At 48.1% G+C, this 18337-nt stretch overlaps 1 protein-coding gene across 5 annotated transcripts in view; it reads right to left on the bottom strand.

The window, feature by feature from the left end:
• STYXL2 (serine/threonine/tyrosine interacting like 2) overlaps positions 1 to 18337 on the bottom strand; it is a 37769-nt gene that overhangs the window by 9764 nt on the left and 9668 nt on the right. For all 5 annotated transcript variants that reach the window (XM_012745312.3, XM_012745313.3, XM_012745311.3 and 2 more), the window contains 3 exons: positions 10866 to 10960; positions 7265 to 7496; positions 4901 to 5118 (listed from right to left, as the gene is read on the bottom strand). In XM_012745312.3, the coding sequence (XP_012600766.2) occupies positions 4901 to 5118; positions 7265 to 7496; positions 10866 to 10960 (545 nt within the window). The remainder of the gene's footprint in view (positions 1 to 4900; positions 5119 to 7264; positions 7497 to 10865; positions 10961 to 18337) is intronic.

Below are 18337 nucleotides of genomic sequence, written 5' to 3'. Positions count from 1 at the left end.
TGACGATGGGATTGCAGCGGCTTCCCCGCAGTGTTTCCTTAAAGTGCAGTCCTGATGTGCCGAACTTAAGGTGTTTACTCAGCCAGGCTCAGGGCACGGCGGGGATGAGCACCACTGTCCCATGCCACGGAGAGACAGAGCAGTCCCCGCTGCCCTGCATGGGAAACACTGGAGTGCGTGTCGCACCAACAAGCACCTGCCCTACCAAGTCCTGTGCGGCACCCACCAACCAAGCATCGGAGAGAGGGGAGATAAAAGAATTGGGGGGAGGGGGAAGCAGAAATGGAAGGGGAGGCTAAAACGAATGAGTCCCGGAGAAGTAGAATCTCCATGCTGGGAAGCACCACAGTCACAGTCTAGACTGGAGAGTTCCCTTTCCAACACCCCATGCTGGGTCACCCACCACCTGCTCTCTCCCAGCTGCTTCCAGCCACGTGGAGCTCAAGAGCTCACACGGACACACACCTCATTCCACCTCTGGACCACTCTAATATTTTTAAAATTCTTTCGTGCATTAGGGTAAAGTATACATTTCTGCAACAGGCATCCGGTGCCCTTTGATATTTGGAGTCAATAAGGAATATATCTGTATGAACCGGGACCTTTATACAAAAAACCCTTAAGAAGATCACTATTATATTCTTCCCTAATTTTTTTTTCTTTTCCTAGCTATTCTGCATCTTTCAATCATTATTTGAGCGTCTTTTCATGCTCCCTTACTATTTATTCTAGCTATTCTTCTCCAGGTCAAAACTTGAATTTGTCAGTTTGAATTTGAGGACCTGGGGTTCAGGAGGGGTTCAGGAGGCTGGGGCAAGATAATTCAGCTGTGAACAGACCCCACACAGAGTGGGCTCCTCACTACCCTTGTCCTGGGTGCTGGGACTTCATGATGCCGTCTAAGCTTGCAATGTAGGTGAGATAGGTCACACAGTGAACTCAAATTATCTTTTTTTTTTTTGAAACAGAGTCTCACTTGTTGCCCAGGCTTGAGTGAGTGCCGTGGCGTCAGCCTAGCTCACAGCAACCTCAAACTCCTGGGCTCAAGCGATCCTCCTGCCTCAGCCTCCCGAGTAGCTGGGACTACAGGCATGCGCCACCATGCCCGGCTAATTTTTTCTATATATATTAGTTGGCCAATTAATTTCTTTCTATTTATAGTAGAGACGAGGTCTCGCTCTTGCTCAGGCTGGTTTCGAACTCCTGACCTTGAGCAATCCGCCTGTCTCGGCCTCCCAGAGAGCTAGGATTACAGGCGTGAGCCACCTCGCCCGGCCCTCAAATTATCTTTTATAGCCACTGAAACCTATAAAACTTTTAAAAAACTGCAATTAAGTCATATCTCTCTTTTCCTATGGCATTTTTTAAACGTAAGGATAACTTTACAAATTCCTACTAACCATTTTTGGTAGATGTGGTCTGTTTGTATCGCCTACAGAAGCCTTTGCAAATCTTGACTCTGCCATTCAGTAGAGCAGCTATCTCCTGGCCTCCCTTTCTGCTTTGCATCCTTCGTGAATGTAACAAACATGCCTTGTATGCCTTCATTTTAATGACTGTTTAAAATGCAGACTGGGACCGCCAGAGACCTTCCTCCTGGCTGTTATTAATCTACTTGCCAACAGCCTTTGGAGATGTTTGCTAAATCGGTCAAGAATTCTATCTAACTATATGGGATGGGTGGTGACTCTTTTATTATTATATCTTTGCATCAGTTAAGACCATGTCTTTGTCACACAGAGACTGAGAAGATTCAGGGGAGGAATGCTGAGAGGTGTTATTGGCAAGAGCCAGCAGCCACTAGAGGGAGGTAAGTGAGCAGAGTCAAAGCCTCCAAAGGGGCATCTACAGATGCGCTGGTCTTTTCCCCTCCCATCTTCAGCTCAGGGCTCAGCTGTCTCTCACCAAGGACCTCCCTTAACCATCTGACCAGGCCACAAGCTACTGTGGCTACTCCCAAAGTCTCACTCTCTTCCTTTGGAGGTGGAATCACCAGGCCTACCCACTCCAGGACACTTCAGGATATGACCAGCCAGTCTTCCTCATGGGGCATGAAATACTATCAGACTCAATCTGGTAGACACCAGGTTGAGGGAGCCATGCTTTTCCCTGCTGTGTTCCCAGCACTCTGAAATTCCTTGGAGTAGCCTCAAGGGCAGCCTGAGGGATAAGGGAGAGGCTGGGTGGGTTGGACTCTGGGGTCTTTACCCACTTCTCCCAGAGCAGCAATAGGATTTTCTGTTTTCTCTGTTGGGTACAAGGTCCACTCTGGTGTTGTATAGATTTTGCTCTGCAGGGGGCACCCTTCACACCGAAGGAGAAATATATTTGGTTATGATGAAATTTTTCCATCAGTAAAATGGTTTGAGGAAAGTGGTCTTTTTCTAATTTGCAGAGTCGCCATTTTGACTAGCAACAGGGCTGATGGGGACGGGGGTGTCCCTGTGTTTAAAACTTGAAAAGTGCACCTAGTGGAGAGAGCACTGGACTTGAGTAAGACCGGGTTCAAATTCTGTCTACACGCAGTATGCCTTTATATGGCAGGCAACTGTGTGTACCCTCCCAATTCTTAATTCCCCCTTTCCTCAGAACTTACCCCCTCTCCACACTCCAGGAAAACAAGAAGTATTTGCCCACAGGCCACCCCACCTGCCACTGTTGGTAGAACTCAGGGTAGACGAAGGCCCAGCATCTGCCAAATTCTCCAGAAAATTTGGAAATGGGACCGAGGCAGGATCAGCTAGAGCCATTTGCTATTTAAAGTACAGAGAGAAGGAGGCTGGAAACTGAGACTCCTGAGATTGTTCAGTTCTTGTTCCAGACTCCTGGGGTGCCACGTTTCTATTAATATCTTTGGATTCCTTCCTGTAGCTTCATAATTAGTGCCTTTGCTGCTTGTAAAGGAGTTTGAGATGGTTTCTACTTACAGGCAACCAACAGAATCTTGATTATTACGCTGTGGCCAAGTCACTTAACCTTCCCCGGGCCTCAATTCCCCAATCTCTGCAATGTAAATAACAACACCGTGCCCTGGTGGGGCCACCAGGATTACTATGTAAAATGCCCAGCACCAGGCGTTCTTTTCCCTCTCTTTGTGCATCCTAGACTAGAGGAAACCACAGGGACTGAGGCTCAGGGGGATAATTCCAGGGATGCTACAACTTCTCTGCGGCGACGAGTAGGAATTACCCACCAAAGCGACGACCACAGTGGCAGTCCGGTCCGTCGGCGGCCTCGCAGGCAGAGGAGGCGGAATGGAGAGGAGACGCACCGGGCCCCACGGGGAATCGGGACTCCCCTGGGTGTGGGGCCGGGCGGAGCTGACCCCCTCGCTTCTGGCCAGGGCGACCCAGCCCGACGTGGGCATCCTGGAGGGAGGCCCCGGCCTTCACTAGGCCCGCGCGTCCCTCCTCCCTCCTCCCTCCCGGCTGGCCCTCGCTCTCCATCTCGCTTTGGGAAATGCGTTCCACCCTCTGCGATCTGTCTCATCCGCCTGGGATGGTGCGGGGCGACCCGGGCGACCGCTGTACGGAGGCCACGTCTACGCGCGCTAGCTCCCGCGCACCGGAGCTCGGCGGGTGCGCGCCAGGCCCGAGAGAGCCGCGCGCAAACTCCCTGTGCTGCGGACACTGGACAGATAATCCCACAGGATCTTTAAGCATTGAAAAGGAGAGAAAACTTTTTACTTTTTATTATATACATAACAATTGACACACGTACACATCGTGTGTGTGTGTGTGTGTGTGTGTGTGTGTGTGTGTGTGTGTGTGTGTGTGTGTGTGTTTTCCATTAGAAGTTACCCAGCCTGGCCGTTGGTGGTGACAAGCAATGCCCTTCCAAGGAGTCATTAACAGTATCATCAGAGAAATGGCTTTAATGTTTGAAGCATTTATCATGTGCCGGGTGTTGTGCCAAGTAGGCTCTTTTATTTGCATTTAAAAAAATGTATTCCTCCCAGCAACTTCAGCATTAGATATTTTTGTCTTTGTTCTACATATAAGGAAACTGCAATTCCCAGGGGAAAAGGAAATGGCTCAAGGTCACATGGTAGATAAAGTGTAGCAAATCCTGGATTCAAATACAGGTTGCTGGGGAGCAAATCCTGAACTCTTACCTGCAGGGCTGCCGCCCCCACTGCATGGGCTCAGCCTCTCCTCCCTGAGCCCAGAGCCTGTGAACTCCAGTCTAGTCTCCTACCACTCTCACTTGCATACAGCAGTAGCCTCAGCTCTGCTTCCCTCCTTCCCTACTCAGTCCATTCTCCAAAGAATGAGTTTCCTCAAAGATAAATCAGATCAAGGTGCTGCTCAGCCTCCTTAGCCTGGCCTTTAATTTCCTTTGTGAAGGGGCCCCTGCATCCACTGTGCTAACCCACACCAACCTTTGGATTCCTGAACACGCCAAGTGTATTCTGCTGGAGGATCTCTGCACTAGCAGTTCCCTTGGCCAGGAACGCTCTTCTTCCAATTTTCCATGACTAGCTCCTTGTCAGGTGGCTTAAATGTCCCATCAACAGAAGGACATCTCAACCACCATCTGCAAGGATCTGGCCAGTCCCTCTAGCACATCATCCTAGTTATATAGTCTCTGCCTCGCACTTGTCACCATCTGACATTTTTATTTTAATTTTATTTTCTGCTTTTTAATGTGCATTTTCTCTCCCCTTTCTACAGCGTAAGAGAATTCAAAGGCCAGGACCGGAGCAGTACGTGGCACATGGTAGGCCCTCAAAAATTACTTACTGGATGAATTGCTATCTTGTCCTTTCTCCTCTCCTTAGAGAAAGCGGCCTTCTTAAGACAGATGCCCTCCTGACGCGGCAGATAACCAGGAGGTTTCCATAACATCCCCACTTGCTTCTCCCCTGGGAGAAGCAGCCTGGAGCGGCAGACCCCCTCACCTCTATAGGTCAGCAGCGCCTCATCGAGGAACTCAGCAGCCTTCCGGAAATGCTGGGCGATGTCCACCTCGGGAAAGTCATCCACTTCCACGCCCAGGTACTGGATCTCCAGGCCCGTGTAGAATTCAGGGCCAGTGTAAACGCCAGTGCCGTGCGCAGCATTCAGGATGTGGGTGATTCCCAACCTCTTCAGCCTCCCCTTGTTCACAGCCACGCTCCTGGGGGGAGAGGCAGGGATGTGTTAGCCAGAGTCGGAGCTAGAAAGGTGTTACCACTGCAGCAGGGAGCCCGCTGCAATGGTCAGGGGGCCCCAGCTGGGTGAGTGCCTCTTTCTCTGATCCTGGGTGTCTGGGATCGCTGCAAATGCCATTATAAAAAGGGTCAGTGACTTGGCGGCAGCAAGAGAGAAAAGAGACAGACAGCTAAGCAAGAAAGGGCAAGATGAAGAAGAGAACAGAACTGATGTGTAAGAAAACCTTTGAATGGTCCAGAGACCTTTAGTTTAAAACCTCATGCCTTGGAAATGGACATTCATCAAAGACAAAAGTGGCAGATAAAAAAATAATGAAATTAGGCGTATTCTGCATTGATATGGCACGCTTATAGTTTTTGAAATCTTTTCACATGCATTATTTTATTTTATCCCAATAATGAACTTGAGAAGTAGATAGGGCAACTATTTTTATTCCCATTTGAAGATTATAAAAATGAATCCAAGCTCTTATAACTTCCCCAGACTGTGAAAGGAGAAAAAAAAAAAAGCTCTGAACAAGAATTGGTGTTTCAGATTTCTAGTTCACAGCTTTTTTTGCTGCAGCTGAATAAATGGAGCTTAGTTTGAAGAGGCCCTGAGGACAGGGTGGCCCAAGAAGGAGCAGGGGGCTTCAGTTGGGGATACCTAGAGATGCCTGGGATCCCTGGTGACCACAAGGTGAATGCTTCTGGATCTGCAGATCTATTTAATTCCTTAGGATGTGGTACCCAGCTCTGGGGATCGAGTTCCAGGCAACCAATTGCCTGGATAAGACCCAATGTCCAAAGCTGCCATCCCAACTGCCTTCCCTGGGGCCCCAAATTCCCTCCTTCACTTCTGGATACATGGTAATTACACTGGAAAATTAGTTGCACGAATTAACCTATTGGTGCCAATTATGCACTGGAAAGATCCTGAAGGAATAGGACGTGAATGAGTTCTTTTTTTATTTATTTGTTTATTTTTTTTTGAGACAGAGTCTCACTCTGTTGCCCAGGCTAGAGTGAGTGCCATGGCGTCAGGCTAGCTCACAGCAACCTCAAACTCCTGGGCTCAAGCGATCCTGCTGCCTCAGCCTCCCGAGTAGCTGGGACTACAGGCATGCGCCACCATGCCCGGCTAATTTTTTCTATATATGTATTAGTTGGCCAATTAATTTCTTTCCATTTATAGTAGAGATGGGGTCTCGCTCTTGCTCAGGCTGGTTTCGAACTCCTGACCTCGAGCAATCCACCCGCCTCGGCCTTCCAGAGTGCTAGGATTACAGGCGTGAGCCACCACACCCGGCCTTGTTTTTGTTTTTGTTCTGGAAACCATTGATAAACTTTTTTTTTTTTTTTCAGAGGCAGGGTCTTGCTATGTTGCCCAAGCTGGAGTGCAGCAGCTGTTCACAGGTACAATTATAGCACACTACAGCTCGAACTCCTGGCCTCAGGTAAACTCTTAAAAAAAAAAAAATAACTGTATTCTGTCTACAAAAACAATAAATGTCTACTCTAGAAAACCTTTACAATGCAAAAGAAATCTAAAAAAGAAAATAAAAGCCCCCTTTAAAAAAACACCTCTAGGAGAGAAATATTAACATTTGTTGTATTTCTAACTGTTGCCTATGCAAAGCATATGCACGCACACACGCCCCGTAAATATTACAATTAGCATCATACATATTAGTATATGTACTCTCTTGTAATCTATTTCTTTCATACTATATTGTGAACATTTTCACATGTTGGTAAATACACATGCATGTCATTGTCAATGCTCCTAGTGTCCCGTTCTGTGGCCGTTACAGATGCCATGAGGTGGTGGAGCTGGCAGGACTCTGTGACAGTCCTAGAGGCCCAGAGATGGCCAGAGGGGCAAGGCTGTGGCAGATGGCCCTGGCAGGGGGGCAGAGAGTAAGCAGTCGTGCCAGCATTTTCCCTGGGTTTCTCTGTGGGCAGGCGTGCAGGGCCTTTCTCCACGGCCAGGGCAGGGTAAGTGGTTGGGCAGCTGCAGCATGCTAGGTGGACCCAGGGGGGCCTTTGATGAAAGCTGGGAGAGTTTCATCTCTCTCAGGCCCTAACTAGAGGGTGGGACAAAGGATCATGACCCCCAGCAGCCAGACTCACTTCTCAGCTATGAAGACGTTGGGCCAGACCTCATCCACCTCGTTCCAGGGCGTCTCTTGGCGGTCCTGAACCAGGGCCCGCTGCAAGTCCAGGATGCAGGGGGTGTTGTACAGGCTGGTGTCGTCCATCTTCTCCCTGACACGGTTGTACAGGTCCTCCACCAGCAGCTGCTCGGCGGACTCCAGCATGCCTGGACACTCTGTGTCTGCTTTGAGCTCCCGTGGCTTGAGTTCTAGAGGGGACAGGTGGCATGCTCATCAGAGAGCTGGGAATACCAGGGCCCTCCCTGTTCCTTGGGAGAACCTGCTCTTGGCTGGTTGGCTGCAAGGACTCTGGGCATGGACTGAATGCCAGCAGGATCTGCCAGAAAGGACGCGGTGGGGCCTGGGGGCCTGCTGTGTTGGCCCGGACACCAGTAGTTGGGGTCAGCAGCAGGATTGTATAGGTGTGGGTGAAGGAAACCACTTTTCCCTACTCCTTCCCATGCTTCTCTGAAGCTGGCTGATGGTCCTTAAGTACTAGGTGTACATCCCATTCATGCTTCTAACTCCCACAGTGCCCAGTATAATGTGGGTACTGGGAAGTGTTTGCCAAATGAGTCAATGGTGTACTTTTATAACGTAATTCACTCTACTAGTATGATTCCTTTACATATGGATTGCAAATATCCCTGGGAAAAGTAAAACTTTCAGCAGTCATTTATGTGATATTACCTCCTAATATACATTTAATTTACTTATTTATTTCATTCATTGTCTGCTTCCCTCCATCCGGAGTGTAAGCACCTGTGATTCTCAGCCTCCCAGCCCTTAGACAGGTGGCAAGAGTTTGTCACGAGCCCCCGTGCCAGTCTCAAAACAGGGCTCAGGGCCTTGCTGACAACAGAAAAGCTCAAATTCCCCTTAAACTCAAATCCCAACTCACCCTTTTACCTTCTCTTAATAATATATTTGCTCATGATTTATCCAATGTGGGGGAAAGTAAAACGTTTCCTTTCTCCAAGAAGGTAGACAAGAATAGGGGAGAGCAAAATCTTTCCTCTCACTTGGTAGCCAAAAATACTGACTAGAGAGAGGGAAAGAAGAAGCCGGAAAGGCGTGTCCTCTGTGTTAGCCGTCGCCTCATGCCAGCACCATCTCTGTCCCTGACGAATGGTCTCTGGGCAGACGGCTGCAGGGAGAGGCCGCCTGCAGCCTTGGACCCACATGTGGCCTTCTGGATCCTTGAGTGTGGTCTTTTACCAAAGCCAAACTTTGGATTCAGTCAAGGGTTGCCCTGTGGGATCTGGAGGGCCACAGGTGACCTTGAGGCTGCAGGTCCCCCACCCTCGGCCCTAGCCACATTTGGAAGACAGACTCGGCCCAGCCCTTCACGGAAGCAGCCCCTGACGGGTGTCTCGGATAGCAGCAGGGCTTGCTGTTCAAGGATGCGAATCCTGGGAGCCCTGGCTTCTGCCTGGGGCTCAGGGTTTCATTTCCCTTCCCTCTTTCCTCATCCGAACCCCCTGATGGGCCACTGAGCCCCAGCATCAGGTCTCAGCTCTAACGTTCTCTGATCTCCATTTCAAAAGCAGAAAGAAGAAAACCTTGGCAATCCCAGAGCTCTGTTTTGTTTAAAAATAGATGAAATGTTCCTATTTTCTCCACCACCCAGTTTTCTCCCCTAGCTCTCCTGGGGGCTTACCTAGCAAATGTAAAAGCCCCTCTCCTTCCACCCCACGGAGATGTCACATCTTTCCTTTACCGCAGGTGGAAAATAGAACTTCCGAAGCCTCATTAAAATATACAGTATTGTCTGCCTCCGCTATTTATCTAGCAGGTGGTTGTTTTGATTTCTTCCCTTTTCAGTTTAAAACCAAATGTCCCAGCCCCTCACCCGGGCGAAGGCAACTCCTCCTTGACCTAGGTCTCTGGTTCACACCTCCGCCTCTGTACACTTTACCTCCCTGCATCCATTCCTCCCGTCTATTTCCATTACCTGAGCTTTCTTCAAAAGAAAGTAGAGTTCGCACATTCTCCCTGCACTCGCTCAGATGTGTGGCTTGTGCACACTTTCATGAAAATTGGGGGCCTTCAACATACATTTTCACCCCTCTGATCACTAGCCAGCATGGTAACGTTTTGAAATATCACCTGACACATGTTCCTTTCTCTATAGTGTACTGTTTTTTCTTTCCCCACAGCCTATCAACCACTAAGACTAATGAAACTTAGGCTTAATGTCCCAGAGAAGGGGAGAGTGCATAAGATCTAGAATTTAAAAAGGCATCATGCATCTGCTGCTTTCAAACTAGACTTTGAATGTCCATGGCATTCTATACACTTGAAAGTGAAGCTTTCCAAAAGAGAACATGTTCTGCTCACAACTCCTAAAGCTGGACTTATATTTATCAAGAACCAAAACCTGGAGAGTGGCCCACTGAGTGAAGCAGAGAGTGGGGATAGTACAGGGTGCAAGGTCATGGGAATTCCCAACCACAAAGGGGGGAGAAAAGACCTTCCGGAGCCAGGGTGGTGCTGGGAGCAAGTCAGGGAGAACTAGACCAGGGTGAAGACACTGCCTGGGCCTGGAGGCCTTGGCCTGGCTTGGAACAAGATAACAGAGACACCAAGTTGGGGTGGGGGGGGGGGGAGAAAAAGAAACTCCAGAGTCAGAGGGGCTTTGAGAAGATAGGGCCTCCCGGAGTGCCCAGAGCAGCCAGCAACAACCAACTGACTTTCTGATTCTCTGTGAGGTGTGGTGTGAGATCCAGCCGTCCTCTGGAGACCCTGGTAGAGACCCAAATGGGTCAGGGACCAAGAAAGGCCTGGGATTAGGGTGGAGTAGGAGGAGCATGTGTGGCTTTCATGACTAAAGGCCAGGAAGGGGATGGTGGCCGGCAGCGATGGACACCAGGTTAAGGCCAAAGGCCAGCTGGGCCCTGTTGCATTCAGCATTGCTGCCTCATCCCACCCCACCCCTTCCCACCAGAAGTGTGAGACGACACCAGGGGCAAGGAGGAGAAAGGGGAGGAAAGAAATTGTAAAAGATTATTTCCCCAAAACTGACTAGGGAAAGAAAAATCCATCCAATGAGGATAAGTATCCTTGAATAAAATATGGTATGTTGTCATCTCCATACTCTACTGTGTAAATATAAGCATCGCTCCCCACCCCACCCTTCCCTCATTCCTCCCCATGCATCCTTTGGGTTGAAGACCATCTTCAAGCACTGGTGGAAATGCAGTTCTAAATCTGGACATCCCTCTGAAAAGAAGTCTTAGGTGCTCCTTGCTACTTCTTGGGCCCTCAGGTCTGCATCTCTACCATAAGCCACCTCAGAGCCCTGGGGTGACCACACACTGAGCGGGAGGCCCTAAGAGCAGTCGGAGCTGCCTCCCTGGCTGCTGACTAGAGGACTGTTCACAGAGACGCATAACTTCCACCTCTGTCCCATCACAGTTGATGATGAGGGTTGGCAGAACTGCCTTCTTCAGATCTGCATCTTTTCATGTGATGGGCGGCACCTGAGAAGCACATTTACGCCTTCCAGTGGCCCCTCCAAGGGTCTTCAGATGGCCCCTGGGCTCTGCCCACTGCCACCCACCCTCAGCTTGCATTACCTTCCTTGATGATCTGTTTGGCTGCAATGGCTGAGGACAGATGAATGGGCTCCATGAAAATGCTTTCTGTCTCTGCATCTGAGACCATCGAGTACCTAAGAAAAGAGGGTATCCATGTGAGATGACCCTGGGCAGCAATGGAATGGAAGACATTTTTAAGCAACGAGAAACCTGGATCTGATTTCAGCCGCAAGTGGAAACAATGAGAGATAGAGAGAAAGCCTTCTTCCCAAGTTGAGGGAACCCGAGAATGCCGAACATTGGGTATCCCGTGGCTCAGTTGTGCATCTATTTTCAGGCCAGAGTTGGCACCTGTGGGTTGTAGGGGATGTCTAGTGACATGGCAGTCTCTGTGGGGGAAACCCACCCCGACCTGATTTCACTTTCTTGGATGTCTTTCTCTTGTCTTTTTTTCCCTCCTGTCTCCTGTTCCTCTGCTATCAATACTATAGCATGCCTCAACTGTGCCTTATCGGGGTTCTGCTGGGTTGGGGGGCTGTGCAGGCTGCCACCACGTTCTCTGTTCCCCATGTCTTCTCCCTGCTTGTAAGGGCATGGCTAGTGATGAAGGACTGGCATGCCAGTGAACGCCTGAGCTGTACTCAAGTGCACAGCTCCTGATTCTGAGCACGAGAAATCAAGAGTCGGGCTGAGCCCTGGGACGCAAAAAAGTAACTTGGGTAAATATCAAGGCAATTTCCCAAAAAGAATTCAGTGAGGGTATCAAAAGAAACCTCTAGGGAACAGGGAGACTCCAGGGCAGAGACAAGGGGACTATACCGTGGTTCACTAGTAAACTCCTCCCTTGTGAATTCTCCTGTTTTCCAAGCCTTGTGTTGAGCTTTGGATCTTTTTTCTTGCTTAGTCTAGTCTTTCCTTTAGGTCCAGAGAGGTTTTAAAAAATGGGTGGATTTAATGGATTCTATTTGTGAGTGGCTTCTTTGAATTTAATTGTGAAAAAACCCTCCACAAAGTGTGTATTATTATTATTCCTGCTTTACAGTTAAGAAAACTGTGGCTCCGAAAGGCAAAGAAAATTGCCCAAGGAGGTAGGTAAATGGCAGGGCTACGCTCCAGACATAGGTAGGTTCTGCTCTAAGTCCAGGGTTCTTGCTAAGGGAAACCCCCATCTGTTACTTGGTGTATCCAGAGACCCCCACCACTCATGGAAGACCCGCATCCGCATAATACCAATCTGTTTTCTGGCCCATCAACTAGTCTATTGCCTGACATTAGCGTAACAATAAATTTATTGCCTGGTGCATCAACATAATAGTAACCTATTGCGTGACACATCAAATAAGGTACACCTGGTACGCCACCCCTCGGACCACCCCAACTTAATAAAAGTGGGAAAAATTCAGTAGACAGTGCTCAGAATTTGGTGGCAAGGCCCCTCTGAGCTGGCGAAATAAACTTTGATTCTCCGACTCTCATGTGCCACTCCGTTTGTCCCCGGGACCACCTGCTGTAACAGTCTCTCCACCATACACTGATGCCATCAGATTTGACCAGGCAGGGGAGTCTGCTGGTGAAAGCAACCCCAGTGGGATTCACAGGCCCAATATAGACTCTGACAAAGAAAAGTACTTAAGAAATACTTGCAGAAAGCATGGATGGATGGATGGATTGAGCTGAGTAAAGTTGAGTTGAGCTGAATCTACCTACACTAAAAGCTAACTTGAACTAAGTTAGGATTGAATTAAATTGGATTGATTAGCAGAACACATCTCTTGTAGTAAGCATCCGTAACCAAAGAGTCCACCCTGGGGAAAATGGCATGCTCAGTATTAACAATGCCATGGAGAGAGAAATGCCCTTACTAGGAGGGAGGAATGGTCTGTGACTCTACCCAGGACATGACCAGACCTGCCCGTGCAGCCTAAGAGGCAGCACAACATAGTGTCATCATCCATGGAGAGTTTTCTGAGAGCAATTGTGCTGAGTCATTCCCATCCTTGCACCATGTACTCCTTGTGACCAAAAGATGTATTTGCAAATAATTATGACTAGGGAGTGAGGATAGATTAAAGATGAGGCTTGTAGGATATTATCCTTGAATAAACTAGAGAGGTCTTTAGAATCTCAATGCTTGGTGAAGGTAATAAAGACTAGAACAATGGAGGGGTGGGAGGAATCTCTATAAAGGTACAGATTAGGCGGTCTCACTTACCCGTGTCTCCAGCACATGGAAGGTGACTCATCAGGGCTCGATGACTAAGTGGGTGGATGGGTAGATTAATGAACAGCTGGATGGTTGGATGAATGGATGGAATGTGCAACGTGTCCACATACCACTTCAGGGATCAGACCCTGTGGTCTCCAAGCCCCTGCAGACTCTGGCTCTTCATCCCCCATTTTTCAGATTTTAGTTCAATCATCACTTCTTTAGGGAAGTCTTCCCTGATCTTGCATCACACACCTCTTTTTTATGGCACTTCTATAAGATGCAACTTTACATTTATTTTGTAAATCCTTTGATAATATCTGACTCCTATACTAACTCATACCTGTCTCCTATACTAACTCTCCTATACTAACCTCATACCCTCTATGAGGGCAAGGACCATGGCTGGGTATCTTGTTGCCTCTGTGTCCCCAGCACCCAGCACAATGTCTGGCACAGAGTAAATGCCTGATAGATCTTTCCCGACTCACCGATTGACTGAATTTGTTCTCAGTAGCCCTCTGCCTAAGGGAATGCAGCAGTTACAACAATCAGCAACAGGATTTGTCAAGAATTTGCTGCATGCTCATCATGTCACTTGGATACCAGTAGCAAGCCCAAAAGCAAACCCGGGATCTTAGCTGTGTCCTATCCATGCCTTCTCTCTGTCCTTCTGAGGCCAAGAAGTACGCAGTCTCTAGGCCCATGTTAGCAATTAGCAAGTCTTTTCTTAGGGTAGATTAAAGGTGACTCCAGATTTGTGACACTCCTTGCATAGAGAGGTGGGGTCTACATCCACTTCCCTTGAATCTGAGTGGGCTCTGTGGCTGCTCTGACTGATAGAATATGGTAAAGTTGATGGTAGCCCGTTTTCCGAGTCCAGGTCTTGAGGGAAGCTTCCCCTCCCTGGGAGCCCTGAGCTGCCATAACAGAAGTCCGACTACCCCGGACCACCAACCTAGAAAGGCCGCTTGTCAGCAGTCCTGGACGATGCCACATGAAACAGATAAGCTGCCCAGTCAAGTCCTGTCCAAATTCCTGACCCCCAAAAAAGAGAGCAAAATAGAATTACTGTCTTTAGTCATTAAGTTTTAGGGTAATTTGTTAAACACCAGTATTTAACAGGAACAGTGCTATGCCAAGGGATAAGAAGTGAGTTTTGAGCAAATGCTAAGGCACTCTTCTCCCTAACGGTGACGGAGAACCTAATAAAATCAGTGCCTGACCCGAATACGTTGCCGATAGGCAGTAACAACAGCACAGCGCCAATGTAGGAGAGTAACCTTGCCTCTGTACCAGACCTTGAGGACATTCTGAGCCCAGGAGTCAGGACAGTCTTGGTTTTCAAATATCAACATTTCATAAAATGAGAGTCAGAGTCCCAAATTTCATATAAATGCGAGTCCCATTTTTCATTTCAACAGTGTTTATTAAGGGAGCTTCATAATCTTATTTTTCAATAATTAATATTATTTACACTATTCATAAGATACTGATCATTTTATTTATTGAGGGCTGGTATTATGTAAAATGAGGTTGGGGCAAAACAAAACCAAACCCACTCATGCTGCTGTGGGGATTATAAAGGCTTCCTCCCTTCTCCCACGTGGTCAGTTTTCTTTGTTCCTTCGTGGGCCTCCCGGGCTCTGCATTCCAAGAGGCTTTCTCACATCTGTAGTCTGTATTCCAAGCAACTGACACAGACCAAAAAGAGACACAGGAGGTGCCCTCACCTGCCAGGTGTGCAGAAATGCCCCTCACCTGCCAAGAACTCAGCAGGTGGTGTCGCTGGGTCATCCCTACCCAGAGCCCTCGATCATGCCATTTCCCCCGACAACCTTGACTTCACACTGCGAGGATTTGGTTTGAAGTGACAAATACTAGGGATGGGGAATGTGTCCTAAATATTCCTCAACTCTGAGGGTGTGAGTCTGATAGAGGAAAATTTGAAATTAAAATTTGCAAACAGAAGTGACTGAGAAACATCCTTCCTTCGCGTGGGCGGTAAAGACGGAACTTCTGCTAATGAGTCCGCAAATCTGAGCCATCAGACATGCGGCCTCTGGCCGGTAAGTACGCTCTTGAGATGTTGGCAGCTTTGTAATTGAGAAAAAAGGAGAGCAGATTTCCTTCCCAGCCCCCTAGTGTTTCTGTCTTTGGCTACTGATGCTAAAATGTGAGCAACAGTAAACTAAGCTGAGTATTACCCAGTGTGGAACGGAGGATGCAGATTGCAAACGCTTTTCTGAGTCAGGTGCCACCAGGGCAGATGTGAACCTAATAGTCATAAAACTGTTTTGCCACAGACACGGTTTATTAACTCTAATAAGGAAGGGTGTGGGGTAAGACCTAGTAGGACCCTTGTTTTCCACAAAGAAGCTGGATTGCAGAGAAAGAAAGGAGGAAGGAGGGAGAGACCTGCACAACTGGCCCTGTTTATATTTGCAAGGTCAGTAAGATGGCAGCCCGAGAGGTTTTGATTTATGATCATGTCTGTCCCCCAACTAGTGTACCTGAGATGGCGTGGGACGACACTCACACCCTGATTAGAAAGCAGCGAGGGCTGGCTGTTCAAGAAAGATAGGCAGGGAAAAAGAGGACCTAGGATCGATACATACCTCATCATAGGATCAGGAAGCAGCAGCTAAAAAGCCTTGAGGGCGAATTGAAAGAGAAACAATAAAGAGGAGTGTGATGGACTTCCTAACCAAGAGCAGAGACTGCTGCAGCTTTCTTTAAACCTGCCATTTTCAAAATTGCAGACTGTAACCAATTAGTGTATCATAAAATCAATCCAATGGGTTGTGCCCAGAGACTGGGAAAGAAAGGAAAAAAAGGGAAGGAAGGAAGGAAGGAAGGAAGGAAGGAAGGAAGGAAGGAAGGAAGGAAGGAAGGAAGGAAGGAAGGAAGGAGAAAGGAAGGGAAGGGAAGAAGGGAGGGAGGGAGGGAGGAAGGAAGGAAGGAAGGAAGGAAGGAAGGAAGGAAGGAAGGAGAAAGGAAGGGAAGGGAAGAAGGGAGGGAGGGAGGGAGGGAGGAAGGAAGGAGGAAGGAAGGAAGGAAGGGAGGGAGGGAGGAAGGAAGGAGAAAGGGAGGGAGGGAGGGAGGGAGGGAGGGAGGAAGGGAGGGAGGGAGGGAGGGAGGGAGGGATGCAGGGAATAGCACCATCTCAGGCGTTCTCAAACTACGGGCCACATGGGAGCCGCCTAGCACATTTATCTGGCCCTCCGGGTGTTTTTGCCACCGCTGCCTGTCCTGCTTAGCAGCCGACTCGTCCTGGGCCCACAGTGCGCACTCTCCAATGGTCTGAGGGACAGTGAACTGGCCCCCTGTTTACAAAGTTTGAGGACCCCTGACTATTGTAAGGATAAGTAGTTTTGTGAAACTTTTTAAAATTTATATGTACACGTGTATATCTCTGAGTTGAGATGTAAATGGCGTGTCCTACTGCAGATTACAGTCAGCGAAGTTTAAAAACTGCTGCTTTAAACCAGTTGCCAGGCTGTCCAGACACCAAATGGAGGGGAACTGGGGTCCTTCCACCCAGACTGCCCTACAGCTGCTCATGTCCTGTCAAGGAGTCCCTTGGAAATGACACAGAGGCAGAGACCCAGGAAGGGGGTGTCTTTCTTGATTTGGCTTTTGCCATAAAGGACCAGGTTTCTGAGCGCTCTCTAAGTGTCCAGTCACTTTAGAGAAAGTGACCACATAACAGGCTCTAAGGAGAGAGAGAAGTCAGTAATCCGAAGAAAATCGATTTTTAGCAAGCTGCTTCCTTCCAGCAGGCTTAGCGAAAGAGCAGAGGTGGAAAAATCCTCCCGGAAAGAGAACTGTAAAAGAGAAAAGGTAGACAGAGGAGCCATTTCCCCGGGAAACACGACAATGAGGACTCACAAAAATCACCCTCCACGCCTCCATCTCCTACCCCACCCACCGCCAGGGAAAATGCCACCATGAGAGGAAGCCTGACCAAGCCTCGCCAAGGAGTTCTAAAAAATTGCAAAGTCTTGAAAAATTCAGATCTGAAAATCCAAAGCAAAAAATGGATTTTGACTGGGAAAGATATCAAAGGAAACAGAAAAACCTTCTTCAAATCAGGAACAAGAAAAGCATAAAGAAGTCTTTGCTCCTTTATTTAGAAAGAGAAAACGGGTGTTAGCTGAGGAGGAAGAAATAGAAGCAGAGGTTGGTTTGCATCACAGAACTCTTATTTCTGAGGCTGTTTATTTGGGTGACTAGGGAAGTCTAACAGGATGAGTAAGGAAGAAGTCCCCACCAAATTGCCCCACTGAAGGGAGTTTTAAATTTTAGTGTCAACTCATAAATTACCTAGGGAAATTTGCCTACCTGGGAGACGGATGAGTCTCCAGCCACAGGGTTTCTTCCAGAGACAGTGACTCACAGTGGCTAGGTTTGAATTTAAGGTGTTAGAGGCCAGTGCCCAACTCAGACAAAAATGAAGATTTGACACCCTTATCCACTGTCTACACCCCTTTCTCAGGTTCTTAATTCACTCAAGGATGAGATTTACAGATGAGGCTTGAAACGTGAAGGTTCCCTGCCAGGGGAACCTAATTTTGGCTGCTTGGTAGTGGCTGTTTGGAGCACTGAGTGAAGTTTTGGTTCCACAGGAAAGAGTATAGTTATGTCTGCCAGGGACTAGATCTAGGGCTGTGGTGGGTTGAATGGTGGCCCTCCACCAAGGTACGTCTCCTAGAACCTGTGAATATAATCTTTGTTGGAAAAAGGATCATTGCAGAAGTAATTAAGTTAAAGATCTTCAGATAAGATCATCCTGGACTAGGGTGGGCTCTAAAGCCAGTGACAAGCATCCTCATAAGAGAAGGGGAGAACAGGACAGAAGCCCATTTGAAGGAGGGGCAGAGGTTGGAATTACACTGCCATGAGGCAAGAAATGTCTGCTTGCAACCGAAGCTAGGAAGAGACAAGGGAGGAGTTTTTCCTAGAGCCTTTGGAGGGACTGTGGCTCTGCCACCACCTTGATTTCAGACTTTTGGTATTCAAAACTGGGGAGAATAAAGTTATATTGTTTTTAAGCCACCTAGTTTGCAGTAATTTGTTATAGCAGCCCTAGGAAACCTGAGTCTGGTGGTGAGGTATCAGCTGACTCGGTGCATAATTTAGTTTTTAAAAAGATGCAAACCTTTAGCCAAAGAAAGAAAACAAGAAAGATGAAATTTCAGGCACTTGTCAAGTGCGAGGAGGACTGTTCAGGATGGGGACCACTAGCAATAAGTGATGGTGTGTTGCTTAGACTACAGTGCTTGCTTATGGCAGAATTAGAGAA

This window comes from Microcebus murinus, chromosome 2 (genome assembly GCF_040939455.1).
Source record: "Microcebus murinus isolate Inina chromosome 2, M.murinus_Inina_mat1.0, whole genome shotgun sequence".
NCBI lineage: Eukaryota > Metazoa > Chordata > Mammalia > Primates > Cheirogaleidae > Microcebus > Microcebus murinus.
Note: the sequence above shows the minus strand (reverse complement) of the source record. Positions and strands in the feature narration are given on the sequence as shown.